This window comes from Plasmodium sp. gorilla clade G2 (genome assembly GCF_900097015.1).
Source record: "Plasmodium sp. gorilla clade G2 genome assembly, chromosome: 6".
Classification (NCBI taxonomy): Eukaryota; Apicomplexa; class Aconoidasida; order Haemosporida; family Plasmodiidae; genus Plasmodium; species Plasmodium adleri (nom. inval.).
The window spans coordinates 1067390-1084253 of NC_041698.1; the positions used below are offsets into that span (position 1 = coordinate 1067390).

Genomic DNA, 16864 nt, shown 5'->3' on the forward strand with positions numbered 1-16864 from the left:
TTTATTTACACTTTGAAAATTTTGGAGACCTTTTTTAAATATAACATAATATGAAATATATATATATATATATTTATATGTGAACATTTCAATATATATTATTGTTCGATCTAGGTTATATAAAAGTTGAAATAAAAATATTAAGGATTATAAAAAACAAAATAAATTAATTAAAATATAAATAAATATAATATATATAAATTTATGTGTATAACCATTTGATTGAAAACAAGAAATATGTTAATGTCATTTTAAGTTATATGGCTATATGTGAATTGTATGATATATATCATAATGAGTTATATCCTTACATTATTATTCCCATAAATAAAAAATGATAAAATATAAACATTCACAAACACACACACAGAAATATATATATATATATATTTTTATTTATGTGCTTTTATTTTTCTTATTCCTTTATGTGAGAATTTTTTATGAGGAGATCCTTATATATCTTATGATAATTATCAGAAAATAATACTGGATAAGATACAGGTGAGTCTGTTTTAAAGTGTTCATTTTTAAAATTTTTAATTTCATTTTGCGTATATGTTTTCAAGTCATATATATTTTTAAATTTTATTAATGATTTTCCATAATTCCATATAAGGCACAATTTTTGTTCGATTTTTTTTGGAATGATATGAGTTTGTTTCGATTCATCATGTATATTTATAGATACTATTTGTTGATTTACATTTATGGGTTGTTCATTATATAATTGTATATAATCCATTGTTGCAAATTGTTGATCTGTATATATTCTGTATACATTTTTTTTGTATGGTAAATTTGATTTTTTATTCTCATTAGTCATTTTAAAACAAGGTGCATTATTTATTTGTACTAATTTATATACTAATCCTAATGATGGTTGTGATTGACATGTGATTAAATTTGTACCTATAGCAAAAATATCTATATTATTTGGTTCTTCATTAAGATAATTAATAATTTTTTGATTAATATCATTACTAACACATATTTTCAATTCATTAAATGGTACATTTAATTTTTTAGAAATGTCATTAAATATATTTCTGCATTGATTTGTCAAATATCTTAAATCACCTGAATCGATTCTTATACCGATAGGTTTATAATTAATTTCATGTAATGATAAGGCAACAATCAGAAAATTATATATACCTGATTTTAATGTATCATATGTATCAATTAAGCAAATAAAATTCTTAGGATTAATTTGTGCAAATGCTGAAAAAGCAATAAGTTCACTTTCGTTCGTATATTTACAATCATATAATTTATCAACAATATTTTTATTTTTATTTATAATAGAAATAAAATCATGATTATCTAAATAGTTTGATATTAAGTTTTCTTTATTATGAAATGATGATATAAATGAATGTGACATAGTACCTAGTATAGGTATATCATATAAATATGATGCATATACATTAGATGTAAAATCACAACCATAAAATGAATATTTAGATCCACTCAAAGCTCCATCTGGACCTTGTGCTCTTCTACATCCAAATTCAGCTAGCGTTTTATAATTTATAGAAATTTTATACATAATACTATTTGTTGATATTAATGTTGGATAATTCATTAAGTTCAATATAACACTTTCTAATATTTGACAAATTAATAATGGACCTTCTATTACCATTAAGGGTTCATTAGGAAAAACAACAGATCCTTCTTCCATACCATAGATACATATATCGTTTCCACTAATATTTTCTAAATATTTCACAAAAGAATCAATATCATTATAAGAGGACATTTTCTTTTTTATAAAATCTAATTGTGCTTTAGTAAATCGAAAACAATTAATATATTTTATTACTTCATACACACCACCTAATATAGCAAATTGCCCGTTGAATGGACACTTCCTAAAATATACTTCAAATATAGATTTATCTTCATGTTTATTTTGTTTAAAATATGTATATGCCATAACTAAATGATAATAATCCATAAATAAAGCATTAATAGTATTGTTATGTGGAATATCTATATCTTTATTTATTCTATTTTCAATAATATATTTTTGACATCTCATTAACGATATCACTTTATGATTATCATCTAACCATGAACATTTGTTATGTATATTTCTATGACATAATTTACCTGTCTCTTCCACAACACTATTAACATTATTAACATTATTAATATTATTAACATTCATTTGATATGTATGACAACTATTCTTATTATAATTACATTTTTCATCTTTTTGTTCATTTCTTTTCCTATTTAATAATTCTTTAAGCTCATTTTCTGTGATTGCAACATCATATATATAAATCATTTTTTTATTTTTATCAACTTTAATATTTTCAATTATATTACTTTGAGCTTCTCCATTTTCTTCTTTTCCTAATGCACTACTAACACTTTGGGAATTATCTGATCCTTTCGAGTTTTCACTGGTTTCTTGCATTTTTTTTGGTTGGTTTTGATACTTTTTTTTTTTAAATATAAGAATAGGTACATATATATATATATATATATATATATATATATATATTTATTTATATGTATAATTTTTTATTGCTTGAAATGGTCAGGAATTTATTTGCACTTTATCAGTTTACATACATAAATTTACTAGCATAAGGTATGGGAAAAATAAACCCTCAGAAAATAAATAATTTGATATAAAAAAAGAAAGAAAAAAAAAAAAAATAAATAAAAAGATGATTATTTATAAAAAATTCTTATAACCGTATTCATTAGGTAAATAAAAAATATATATATATATTATACATATATATGTATAATTTTGTATTTTAGAACAACATCACAGGCATATTTATTATATATGAAATAATAAAAAGAAACTATAAAAAATAATAAAAATTTAAATGAACAAATTAGTATTTTTTTTTCATACATATAAAAATATAATAAAAAATAGCCAAATTTAATAAATATTATATATATATATATATATTACATTTTTATAATTCTTCTAAATTTTTTATAAAACTGGTCCATTTCAACAAATAAAAATTTTATACAAAATTTATAAAAAGACGTAAAAATATATAAAATATATAATATATATATTAAAGAATAAAAGAAAAAAAAAAAATATAAGTTTACTAATATATATATAGAAAGTTCAAATTAATTTTAAATTAAAATGTTTCTTTTTATTATAATAGATCCTTTTTTAAAAAATAAAAAAGATTAAATAATATTTATATATATATAAAATATTATTTATATATATTTTGGTTATGAAAAAAATATTGTAGAATGCATATAAATTTATACATGATTATTAATTTATTATAAGTATATAAAAAATATATTAATATAATAATATTAAAAATGATCTTGAAAAAAATATATATTTTTTTTTATTTTATCTATAAATTAATAAGAATCAAATATAAAAAAGAGAAAAAGCATATATTATGCAAATCTATTGACTTTCTTGAATTTTTATAAATAATGATATAAATATATAAATATATTATATATATTATATTATATATATAATAATATATATATATATATATTATTTTTTATTATAATTTTTTTTCATATTGAACTACAAAATAATATATATATATATTTTTTTTTCTTTTCAAAATAATATATAATTATATTATATATTCCATAAACAATTTTTTTTTTATATCTTTTAATTTTTTTTTTTTTTTTTTTATACATTTGCAACCATGTTTTTTTTGGTTACAATTTGTATATATTGTATTATACGTTTTTTTATATTCATAGATAATATTTTTGGAATAATTATATATATTTTTAATTTATTTTTAAATTTAGTTTATTTTTAAAGGTTCATAATATTATGTATTAATATGAATAAATATAAAACTTGAAAAAAAAAAAAATAATAAATAATGATATATATAAATATGTCATTATAATTATATGGTGAAAAAAAAAAAAAAAAAAAATCAATATATACTATGAGAAGTGTTCAAAAAAAAAAAAAAAATAAAGTAACATTATATACATAAAAATGAAAACATGATAATTCCACATAATAGTATAAAAATATATACCTATAAAATTTAATTTTTTATGAAAAAGCAACATGCTTTATTTATTTATTTATTTATTTTTTTTTTTTTTTTTCATAATAACTTCACATAAGTTAAAATAAAATATATATATATATATATATGTAAATATTATTATTTTATTTTTCTTACTATAATATGAAAAGGATTACAATATAACAATATTGTGATATTATGACAAAAGGGGAATATATACATATATATATATATATATATATATATGTGTATGACACAAAAAAAACTATATATATATATATATATATATATATATATATATAGAAATAAAAAATTTAGATATTATTTTATATAATCATATCCTTTATTATAACAAATCTGCAAGTACCTTTTTCTGTTCATCTGTTAATTGTTTAGGAAATTGAATTAAAAATTTGATATATAGGTCTCCAAATTTATTAGTGTTTTTAATAGGCATTCCTTTATTTTGTACTCTAAGAACTTCATTATGAAAAGTTACATTTTGTTTATTAATATTAATAGTTTTACCACTTATATGTTCTAAATCTTTTGAGAAACCTATAAGTGCATCTTTCAAAGGAATTTCATATATTTGATGAAGATCATTATTTACTCTTTCATATATTTTATGTTTTTTAGTTTGAACAATAAATATAATATCTCCATTTTCATATCCTATTTCTTGTTTTCCTTTTTTTTCAAAAACTATTTTATCATTATTTTTCATTCCTTTTTCAATTTCTAAAGTGAGTTCAATTGTTTTTTCTTCTTTCATACCATTTGGACAATAAGAACATCTTTTATTCCAAGCCTTTCCTCTATCTATACAATCATCATCTTTTATTTTATTTTGCATAATAAAACCAGGTGCTACTTGTTGTGTAATAGTTTTATAACCTTTGCCACTACATTCTTTCTTTCTCTCAATACAATCATCACTTCTTAAACATATAACATCTCTTGTATACATTACAGAGAAAAATTCTCCATTATATAATTGTTCTAAACTCATTTCTACATTTAATGTTAGACTATCGGCTTTTTTTATTTCTTCTTCTCTTTTAAAACCTGTACCAAAAAATCGTTCATATATATTGAAATGATCACTTGGATCTTCATCCATTTTATTACTTTCCATATTTTTTGCAGCCTCTAATCCATAATGATCATATATTTTTCTTTTTTCCTCATCACCTAATATTTCATATGCTTCTGCAATTTCACTAAATTTGTTATTGGAATTTTTATCTTTAGCTTTATCAGGGTGATATTTTTTTGATAACTTTCTATAAGATTTTTTTATATCATCACTACTTGCATTTTTATCAACACCTAATACATCATATAATTTCATGCGATCATAATCGTCATCTGTTTCTTCATGTGTGTACCATGCTTCAATAAATATTTCCCATTTCGATAATTTTTTAAAAATCGTTAACACAAAAAATACAGCCAAAAATAATAAACAAAATTTTCTCTTGATCATGTTTGCTTATGTGTTAAATATATATATATATATATATATATATATATATATATATATTTTTATAAGAGATGTGAAAAAATTTATATTATTTTTCTATACATATAATCTCTATACATATAATCTCTATACACATCAATGTATATATATATATATATGTATATATATATATATATATAAAGTCATATATATATTTATATATATTAACTTATTATATATACATTCAAACCAATGCGTATACTAAAATATACTTGTATATTTAAATTTTTGTGTGTATTTAATTATCCATATGGATATACTTGTTATATACATACATTTATATGCGTAAATCCCTTATGATACTCTTCTACTTATCCAGAATATATTGATTGCCTATTTTTTTTATTTTTTTTATGAACGTTAGGGTAGATTTTTGGCTAGTTAGCTATTTTTTTAAATAATTTTTTATTTTATTATTCTTTTTTTTTTTTTTTTTTGGTATAATTATACAAAGGATATTTATAAGAATATAGTAAAGAATAGTTTTGAAATCATAAAATGAATAAATAAAAGTTACAAAAACTAGGAAAAAATTAAGTTGATATGTAAATATAAAAAAGAGATAAAAATATAAAACAAATACAAAATTAATAAATAATAAAAAATTAGGAAAATTATAAAACAGAACAAAACAAAATAAAACAAATAGTTCTTATTTTACTTATTTTTTCTTATTTTTTTTATTTTTTCTTATTTTTTTTATTTTTCTTCATATATATATTCAATATATGTATACATATTTTTGTTTTTTCTTTTATTATAACTTTTTAATTACTTTATATTTTTGTATATCCTTATTTATCAGTAATAGTATTGTTCATATGTTATTAATTTTTCTTTTCTTTTTTCATATTAATCTTAAATTTATAACTAAAATTTTCCAAATGCCTTTATAATATTATATATGTATATATATATTTATACATGTATATATGTATTAACAATAAATTAATTAGATATATTTATTCTTTTCATTTATTTTCACAAAATTATTTTTAAAAAAATTTTAAAAAATATATTTTATAAAATAAAAAATTATATACAAAAAAAAATATATTATATTTAATAGAAATAATAAGAATATATTAAAGTTAATATATTTGTATTATTTTATATATATTTATTTAATGTGATGTATGTTTATTTTATATATTTCCTAGCATATGTAAAATAAAAGAGGAATATAAAAAAAAAAGAAAGAGAAAAAGTGAAAGCCTATCTGAAATAAGGTATATATTATATATATATATATATATATATATATATAATATATACCATATATGTATGTTTATATATATTAAATATATATATAATATATATATATATACATATATTTTATGTATTTTTTAGTATTTAAATCTTTAAAGAAAATTATTAAGGTATAATAAAAACGAATAAAATAAATAAGCCATATATATATTAAAAAAAAATAATTAATGAAGAGAAATAATTTTAAGAACAAATAAAAATATATATTATAAAAAAGTTCCACAGAAAGTTATATTATATATATATATAAAACCTTAAAAGGTATATATTTTTATAAATTATATGATGAAGGTGTATATTGTAATATTTAAATAGTATATTATAAAAATAGCATAATAAAATAAATTATAATAATAATATAGAATGGACAAATTTTATTGTGGTTTATTTCATGAAATTTTTTATTATATTAATTTTATTTCTTACTCAACCTTATGATGGGTTTCATGAAAGATCGGACGTAATATATTGTATTATATTCTTTATAACTCTTGAAAAGGTATATATATATATATATATATATATATATATATATATTATATTGTTCTAATTATTATATCTTTTCCATGTTTTTTTTGGTTTTATAATATTAAAAAATGAACATACATATTATAAATTTATATGATGTAGTATATATTTTATTATTATATTTTATATTTGAAGTTTACTATAATTTAAAAAGAATTATGTGAAAATAATATACAAGTATACATTAACATAACATAATAAGTTCAATCTGATTTCTTTTTCCTTTTTTTTTTTTTTTTTTTTTACTTTCTTAACAGTAATAATATGAAATTCAAATATTTTTATTACTTATATGGATGTGTATATGAATATCATTTTGTGGTAATGAATATGAACTTATAAATATTATTGTTCTATTTATTTAAATTTTAAAAATTTGTACTTTGATCATGTTTATTTTTTAAGTACTTTTTTTTTTTCTTTTTATTTATTTTTCGAGTATCTTATATAATAATGAAAAAAGAAAAAAAAAAAAATTAAATGTTTACCACTTAAAAGGTCATATAAAAATTATAAATAGCATTAAAACAATGTAACATGAATGAATATAAAAATATAAATATATAAAAATGTTTATATATATATATATATATATTTTTAATGTTTTCTTCTTATCAATTAAAAAAATGTTCTCATTTTATAAATAGACAAACAAAATTAGGAACAAATTATTTGAAAATACGACACTTAAGTTTTATATATTAAATTATTAAGTGAACATATAATTTATTTTATAATATGTTATGCTTATATATATTGAACCTTTTTTTTTTTTTTATCTAGTTTTTTTGAATATAATATAAAATTATATATAATTACATGCATACTATATTTATACACATATATTTATATAGTTTTCCTTTTTTTTTTTTTTTTTTTTTTTTTAATGTTTTTAAACTCAAAATTCATAGAGGTTACTAAAATTAAAAATTTAGATATTACAGAAAAATTCTAAGAACATGCAAAAAAAAAAAAAAAAAAAAAAATAAGAGAATTTTTAATTGTTATTTTTTAAATTAATAATTTATGGATATATTATATTAATGTTTATACAACGTCAATACAAAATAGATGTTTTATAGGGAAATCAATATTATAAAAAAAGGAAAATATATATATATATATATATTATATTAATTTTCTTACATTTAACTTTAATTTTTTTTTTTTTTTTTTATATAATTAAATTTTCATTTTATTTTTATTTTATTTTATTTTATTTTTTGGATTATTTGTTTAATAAAAAAATTAAAAAAAAAAAAAAAAACAGGAAATTAATAAAAACTAAGGAATTATTAAAAAGAAAAAAAAAGTATAAATAAAAAAGGGAAAAAAATGTGTAAACATAAAAATTATTAAATAAGGTGAAAATTTCATTGAATTAAATTTTTTTTTTTTTTTTTTTTTTTTTTGTTTTTTTTTTTTTTGTTGTTGATTTTACACATTTAAATTTACACCCAAAATGTGTCATATGGTAAATTATGGTTTCTAAATAAGTACGTCCTATTTTTGCGTATTAGAGCATGTATATAAAATAAGTAATAAATTTTATATTATAAAAACAATTTTTTTTTATGTGAAATAAGTATATATATATATATTAGTGATATATATTTATATTTTTTTTTTATGTATTATTAAAATATTTGTGGTGTATTAATTAAATTTAATATTGAAAACTTTTCAATATATATATATATATATATATATTTGAATTTAATTGCTATTTATATTAATTAATATATATATATATATATATATATATATATATATAATATATATATAATATATATACTTATATATCTGTAAAAATATATATAATTTGTTTTTTATTTATTTATTATTTTTATTTTTTTTTTTTTTGTCTTGGTTACACCTTGTAGAAAAAATAAGATTTCTTTTATGAATCTTTTTAATTAATTAAATTGTAATATTTTTTAATAATTAAATTACTTTTTGTTGTTTTCTTTTTTGTTTTTCTTTAAATGTACTTAATGATTTCCAATTAATATTGTATATATAAATATTTCATTTTTAAATTATCTATTTTGTTATTTATTCTTTGTCATATTTTTATAATAATACACCGTTCATGTTTCGGATTGCTTCTTCATTTATACATTTATTCATTTATTTGTTTATTTATTTATAATAATTAACCTTTATGATTATATAAAATGTCCATATTCATTTTTTTCGTAGTTTTTCAATATTTGTTAATTTACTTCTCTGGTACGTCTTACAACAGGTTTGTAGCAGATGGAGCTTCAATATTTTTAAGAAGTCCATACAAAATAACCTTAGGAAAATCAGAGAAAAGAGGAAAAGTTTTTAGAGAGATTTCGGAGGAAGAAGATTTAAATGTTCGTCGAGACACAGAAAAAAAAAAAATTGGGTTTGGAAAAAGGGATGATGGAAATAAAAAGGTAGAGAAAAATAATAAGAGTGAGGAAGAAAAAAAAAATGACCAGGAGGAAAATAATATGATCGAAGAAAAAAAGAAAAATGTCCAGGAGGAAAATAATATGGTCGAAGAAAAAAAAAAAAATGTCCAGGAGGAAAATAATATGGTTGAAGAAAAAATAAATCCTCAAGAGCAAAATAATTTGATTGAGGAACAAAATAATTTGGGTGAGGAACAAAATAATTTGGGTGAGGAACAAAACAATTTGGTTGAGCAACAAAACAATTTGGTTGAGCAACAAAACAATTTGGTTGAGCAACAAAATAATTTGGTTGAGGAAAAAAAAATAAATCCTCAAGAACAAAACAATTTGGTTGAGGAACAAAACAACTCTGGTGGGGAAGAGGACAAAATTGGGATTGTAAAAAATGAGGAAGAAGAAAAAATTGTTGTAAAGGAAAAAAAAGAAATAGGAGTAATTGAAAGAGAAACTATTTCTGGTGTAGAAGTGAGTAATAAAAATATTGAAGAGAATAATTATACTTCAAATGTACATGAGAATACATCGGTTGATGATATTAATAAAGATGTTATATTGGTAAGAAAAAAGAAGGTTTTAAATAACGATAGCTTATTTATGAATGATATAATAAAAGGAGAAAATGAAGAAGATGATGATGAGGAGGAAGAAGTAGATAAAAGTTTGGAAAATGTAAAATTAGGTGAATTACCTAAATTACAATTTATTTTTGGAACAAATATTACAGATAATGATATTGATAGTGATGACGAAAGTGATGATGAAAGTGATGATGAAAGTGAAATGGATGATATGGATAATATTGACGAATTAGATAACGATGATGATGATAATGAAGATGATGAATATGATTGGACAGAACATGTATATAATTATAAACCTACAACTTATTTATTACCTGGTTTAGGAGGTAGTACATTAATAGCTGAATATAAAAATGCAACTATTCATAGTTGTAGTAGATATGTATTGAATTCTAAACCTTTTAGAGTTTGGATAAGTTTAAGTAGATTACTTTCTATACAATCAAATATATATTGTACTTTTGATACTATACGTTTAAGATATGATGAGAAACAGAAAATATATTATAACCAACCAGGAGTATTTATAGATGTAGAGAAATTTGGTAATCTTAAGGGTATAGAATATTTAGATTATTTTAATAATACAGGTATAGGTATAACTAAATATTTTAATGTAGTTGGGCAATATTTTACTTCTCATGGATATATAGATGGAGAAAGTATTATTGGTGCTCCATATGATTGGAGATATCCATTAAATCAACAAAATTATAAAATTCTTAAAGAACATATAGAATATATATATGAGAAAAGAAATAGTACCAAAGTAAATTTAATTGGACATAGTTTGGGAGGTCTATTTTTAAATTATTTCTTAAGTCGTATTGTAAGTAAGAAGTGGAAACAAAAACATTTGAGTAAAATTATATTTATTAGTACTCCATTTAAAGGATCTATTAAAACTATAAGAGCATTAATTCAAAGTAGAAAAGATTTTATATCATTTAGAATTTCAAAGTTGATAAAATTATCTATACCAGAAAGTATGATGAAAGCATTAGGAAATTCTTTAGGTTCCTTATTTGACCTATTACCATATAGAGAATATTATAAAAGAGATCAAGTTGTCATTTTAATAAATATGAGTAATACACCAATTGATGAAGATCATGTTCAATATTTAGTTACATTATGTGGTATATATAAACCTGAATGTTATCGTAATAGAACAGACGTTAATTTAAAAGTATATACATTAGAAAACTGGCATGAATTATTAGATGATAAATTAAAAATCAAATATGAAAATTATAAATTATATAGAGAAAGATATTATAATAAAGATCACGGTATACCAATTTATTGTTTATATAGTACTATTAATAAAAAAGAAACTGAATATTTATTATATTTTGAAACACCTAATACACGTGAAGAACCTACTATATATTATGGTTCAGGAGATGGCACGGTAGGTACAGAAAGTTTACAAGCATGTAGTAATTTTTACAACACAGTATTAACTCATCACTTCCCTGATACTAGTCATGTTGGAATATTATATACTGAAGAAACAGCTAAGTATATATACGACATAGTTCAAAGTCCAAATTAAACAATATATATATATATATATATAAATCGATTTATTCTTTTTCATTTGATTTGTAGATTTTTAATAGCATTCTTATTTTTTTTGTAAATAATTTAATTTATTTTACTATAACTCTTTTCTTTCTTCTTTCTTTTTTTAATAACTTTATTATTATCCACCTTTTTCACAAGGACATAAAAATTTATATTTTTTAGTAACCCATTTGTTCATTTTGACAATTTTATATTTTTCAAGATAAAATGAAAAATAAAATATATATATATATATAATATATATTGAACATATAACATATGTAATAATATATTTATAGGTATATATTTTTATTTATTTGTATTATATTATATTATATCATATTGTATTTTTTTATTAAGGGTATCCCCTTATAGCTTGTAAAAGTATATAATATATATATATATATATATATTTTCGAAAATATAGTTTTCGTAAGAAAAAAAAAAAAAGAGATAAATATATTTAATTATTTTTTTGTAATTATTTAATTCGTTATTTCAAATTATACACTTCATATATTTAAAAAAATTAAAATGTTCCATAAGATAAATATCTTATTTACAGTTATGAGGTATTTTACATATAAGTGAAGAAAAAAAAAAAAAAAAAAAAAAAAAAAAAAAAAAAATTACGTATTTTAATTTATAATATATCCTTGGAATAATATTTTACGAATATAAGAATAAATATTAAAATTAAATATTCTATTTTATATTAATTTATTTATAGGCTTATATATTTTTCCGGCATATGCTTATTATTATTTATAAATTTTTAATTCATATGCTACTAGTAAAAATATATATATATATATATATATATATTACTTTTTATATAATTTAATTTTTTATATATTATATATATATAAAATATTAATATTATATTATCATAGTATATTTTATATTTTTATGGATAAAGTTAGTGTGTATATATTATAAAAAAAAAAAAAAAAAAAAAAATCTCAATCCTATAAATACATAATATATTATATATATATATATTAAGTATTACATAATAATATTGTTCTTTTTTTTTTTTTAAGAGTACGAACATATAATAAGTTACATATGTGATAAAATATATGAGGTGTATATATATTTTATATATTATTAATTTATTTATTTATTTCAAAAATATAATACCTATATATATATATATATATTTAAAAATAATATAATATTTATAATATTTATAAAATATAAAAAATAAAATAATAATATAAATGAACAAAATAACTATATACCTTTATATATATATTAACCTTATATATTTTATATACTAATATTTGTTATTTATTTAAATTTTTTTTTTTTTTTTTTAAAGATTATATGAGAATAGATACTTATAGTAAAATATTATATTTCATAAAAATATCATATTCTTATTCTGAACATAACAAAGAAAAAAAAAAAAAAAAAAAAAAAATACATATTAATAAAAATACAAATGTTATTTATATATTAACACAAAAAAGGAGTAATAGATTTATATGATATATAATTGTAACATTTTTTTCTTCTGTTTATAAATAATTATATATATATATATATATATATATCTTCTATAATTTTTTATATTTTGCCAATACATAAAAGTGAGAAGATTCCTTTTTTATTTGTGTAATTGTTTTTTATATTAGTTATTACAATTTCTATATATTGATGTATCAAACTATAACAAAAATAATTGAATAAAACACAAAAAAAAAAAAAATTGTATTTTCTTATACATATATATATATTTCTATAGATCTGCTTATATTTATATATCTTATTTTATTTTTTATATGTGGTAATTTAAAAGAATTTGTTATGTATATTTTTTATTTATATAGAGGAAAATTACATGATTTCTCATTTTATGAGGTAGACAAAAATTGAAGAAACATAAATATAAAATATATAAAAAATATATAATATATAAAAACATTAAAGATAAAAAAAAAGAAAAAAAACAATATTATATATATTTTATTCTTTAATATATATATAAAAGAAGAATTAATAATTCTAAAAAAATAAGATAAAATTTTATATATAAAATAAATGATGTATTATTTGTTATTTATATTAAGGTGTATATCATATATATATATATATATATATATATATATATATATATATATATTTATATTTATTTATAATTTTTTTTTCTAATGTATAAAAATTTTACGTTCAAATTTATATATATAAATATTATCATTATAGTTACTTTTATTTATACATAAATATATTTATAGATACTTATATATATATATATATATTTATTTATTTATTTATGCATATATAAGTTCTTTATGATTCTTTCATATTATACACATATTTACATTTTTATCATATTGTATACATATTTCACGTATTAATTTTTTTTTATTTTTTTTTTGATCACTTTAAAAATATGAATGCAACGAGTAGGAATAATTTATTAGATGAAAATAAGAACATGAACAATACATTAAACACGAAAACATTGTGGGTAGGTGATATAGAAAAGATTAAGGATGAGGTTGTTGACGAGAATTATATTTTATATTGTATGTTTTATGAATTCGCTGATGATATAATAAGAATAAAATTATGTAAAGAAAAGAATAATCAAAAAAATTCTTATGCTTTTATAGAGTTTTCTACATATGAAGTAGCAAAATATTGTTTTGAGAAATTAAATGGAAAATGGATACCTGGTAAAGCTCATAAGTTTAAATTAAATTGGGCTAAATATAATATGAGTGATAATATAACAACAAATGAAAAGGATTTAAATATTGAGATAGATGATAAAGGAACTTATTCTATATATGTTGGTAGCTTACCTATAAATACAACAAAAGAAGAAATCGAGAATTTATTCTGTAATATATATAATAGTATATGCTTTGTTAAAATGATTAAGAATTCTCAAAAAAGTCCACATAAAATTTATTGTTTTATTCATTTTTTTAATTATGATGAATGTCTTAGAGCCTTGACAGAAATGAATGGATATATTTTTAAAGGATGTAAAATTAAGGTCAGTAAATCTAATGGTATTAAAATGAATCACACTAATATTAATAGTAACAATATAAATAATAATATAAATAATAACAACAACATTAATAATAATAATAATAATAATAATATGAATGGAAATTATTATCATAATAAAAATTTTGATGGGAATATGAATAATTATCATATGAATAAAAATAAAGGGATTAATAATATTAGAATGAATGATGACAAAAAAAATGGCAATAAAAATTATACGTACAACAATAATAATAATAATAATAATAATAATAATAATAATAACAATAATATTAACAGCAGCAACAATAACGAATTGAGTAATCATCATTCTTATGAACTTAATTTTTACGATCATATGAATTCAAGTGTTAATACATTTCCTTCACATTATTCTACACACAATGGTAGTACTAACAGTTTGTTATATGGTTCCAGTAATTTTTCTACACAATTAAATCATATGAATCAAATGAATTCAATGAATCAATTGAGCCAGATGAATACTATGAGTCAGTTAAATCAGATCAATTCAATGGGTCAGTTAAACCAAATAAATTCAATGAATCAATTGAACCCAATGAATCAGTTAAATCAATTAAACCCAATTAATCAATTAAGCCAGTTGAATCCACTGAATCAATTAAATCAATTGAACCCAATGAACCAATTAAATCAATTGAACCCAATGAATCAATTAAATCAATTGAACCCAATAAACCAATTAAATCAATTGAACCCAATGAATCAGTTAAATCAATTGAACCAAATAACCCAACTAGGTCATATGAATCAAGTGAATTATTTTACAAACCAAATGAATGTGATACAAGATTATACGAACAATATTAATAACATGAATAATATAAATAGTTACGATAGTAATGATATGACAAGTGAGATGATAAATGATATGAACAGTGAGATGATAAATGATATGAATAGTGAGATGATAAATAATATGAATAATGACATGAATAAAGATATGAATAATGAAATAAATAAAAATTTCAATAATAACATAAATAAAGATATCAATAATGTATATAATAAAAATATAGGAAATCATGATGAAAATATTTTAAATTGTAAAATGAATGATTGTACATATATGAGTGATATGAGTACAATTTATTCGGAGAATAATAGGAATAATATAAATGATACTAAAGATTTAAATATTGTGAATAAAAAAAACAATCTTATAGAAAATGATATGAATGGATATAATAATTCTTATGAACTAAATTTTTATAACAACCACAGTACAAATAATGAATATGAAACTCAAAATAATACTATGAAAAATAATAATAATAATAATAATAATTCTACGTGTGAAATAAATATTAGTACTAATAATTATTATTATGATGGTTCTATTAATAATGATAATGTTACTTATAATAAAGGGAACAATGATAATAGAAATGAAAATAAATCAATTCATAGTACAAATATTGATGTTATAGATAATAATACTACTAATGTTAATATGGAAAGTACAGACAATGCATGTGGTAATATGAATGATTTCTAGTTTAAATACTTATAAGTATTTATTGAGCCATAATATGGCATACAAAAATATATATATATATATTTATTTTTGCCTTAATTTTTAACACAATTTTTTTCATCTATTTGAGATACTATATAATGTTATATATATATATATATATATATATATATATTTATTTATATGTTACCTATGAAATATTACATATTATATATAACATATCATATTTCATATATTCATTTTATTTGAATTTATTTTATCCTATATTTTTTTAGTTATCATGTATAAATATTTTTTTAATTACATTTGGTTTTTACAAAAATTTTGTGTAATTTTTAAGACAACATATTCATTGTACCTATTGATATATATTTATTTATTTATTTATTTATTTA

General features: G+C 18.0%; 4 protein-coding genes across 4 annotated transcripts; 2 read left to right on the forward strand and 2 right to left on the reverse strand.

The window, feature by feature from the left end:
* Window positions 1-415: 415 nt before the first annotated feature.
* On the reverse strand, window positions 416-2428 carry PADL01_0627300 (nicotinate phosphoribosyltransferase, putative; the record flags this gene model as incomplete). Its single annotated transcript, XM_028681014.1, has 1 exon — window positions 416-2428. One exon carries the CDS (start codon window positions 2426-2428, stop codon window positions 416-418), a length of 2013 nt encoding a protein of 670 aa, XP_028537434.1.
* Window positions 2429-4368: 1940 nt separating this feature from the next.
* PADL01_0627400 (DnaJ protein, putative) lies at window positions 4369-5511 on the reverse strand (the record flags this gene model as incomplete). Its single annotated transcript, XM_028681016.1, has 1 exon — window positions 4369-5511. One exon carries the CDS (start codon window positions 5509-5511, stop codon window positions 4369-4371), a length of 1143 nt encoding a protein of 380 aa, XP_028537435.1.
* A 4010-nt stretch (window positions 5512-9521) lies between these two features.
* On the forward strand, window positions 9522-11930 carry PADL01_0627500 (phospholipase, putative; the record flags this gene model as incomplete). Its single annotated transcript, XM_028681017.1, has 1 exon — window positions 9522-11930. The coding sequence occupies one exon, from the start codon at window positions 9522-9524 to the stop codon at window positions 11928-11930; it is 2409 nt and encodes an 802-aa protein (XP_028537436.1).
* A 2409-nt stretch (window positions 11931-14339) lies between these two features.
* PADL01_0627600 (RNA-binding protein, putative) lies at window positions 14340-16490 on the forward strand (the record flags this gene model as incomplete). Its single annotated transcript, XM_028681018.1, has 1 exon — window positions 14340-16490. The coding sequence occupies one exon, from the start codon at window positions 14340-14342 to the stop codon at window positions 16488-16490; it is 2151 nt and encodes a 716-aa protein (XP_028537437.1).
* Between the last annotated feature and the right edge of the window lie 374 nt (window positions 16491-16864).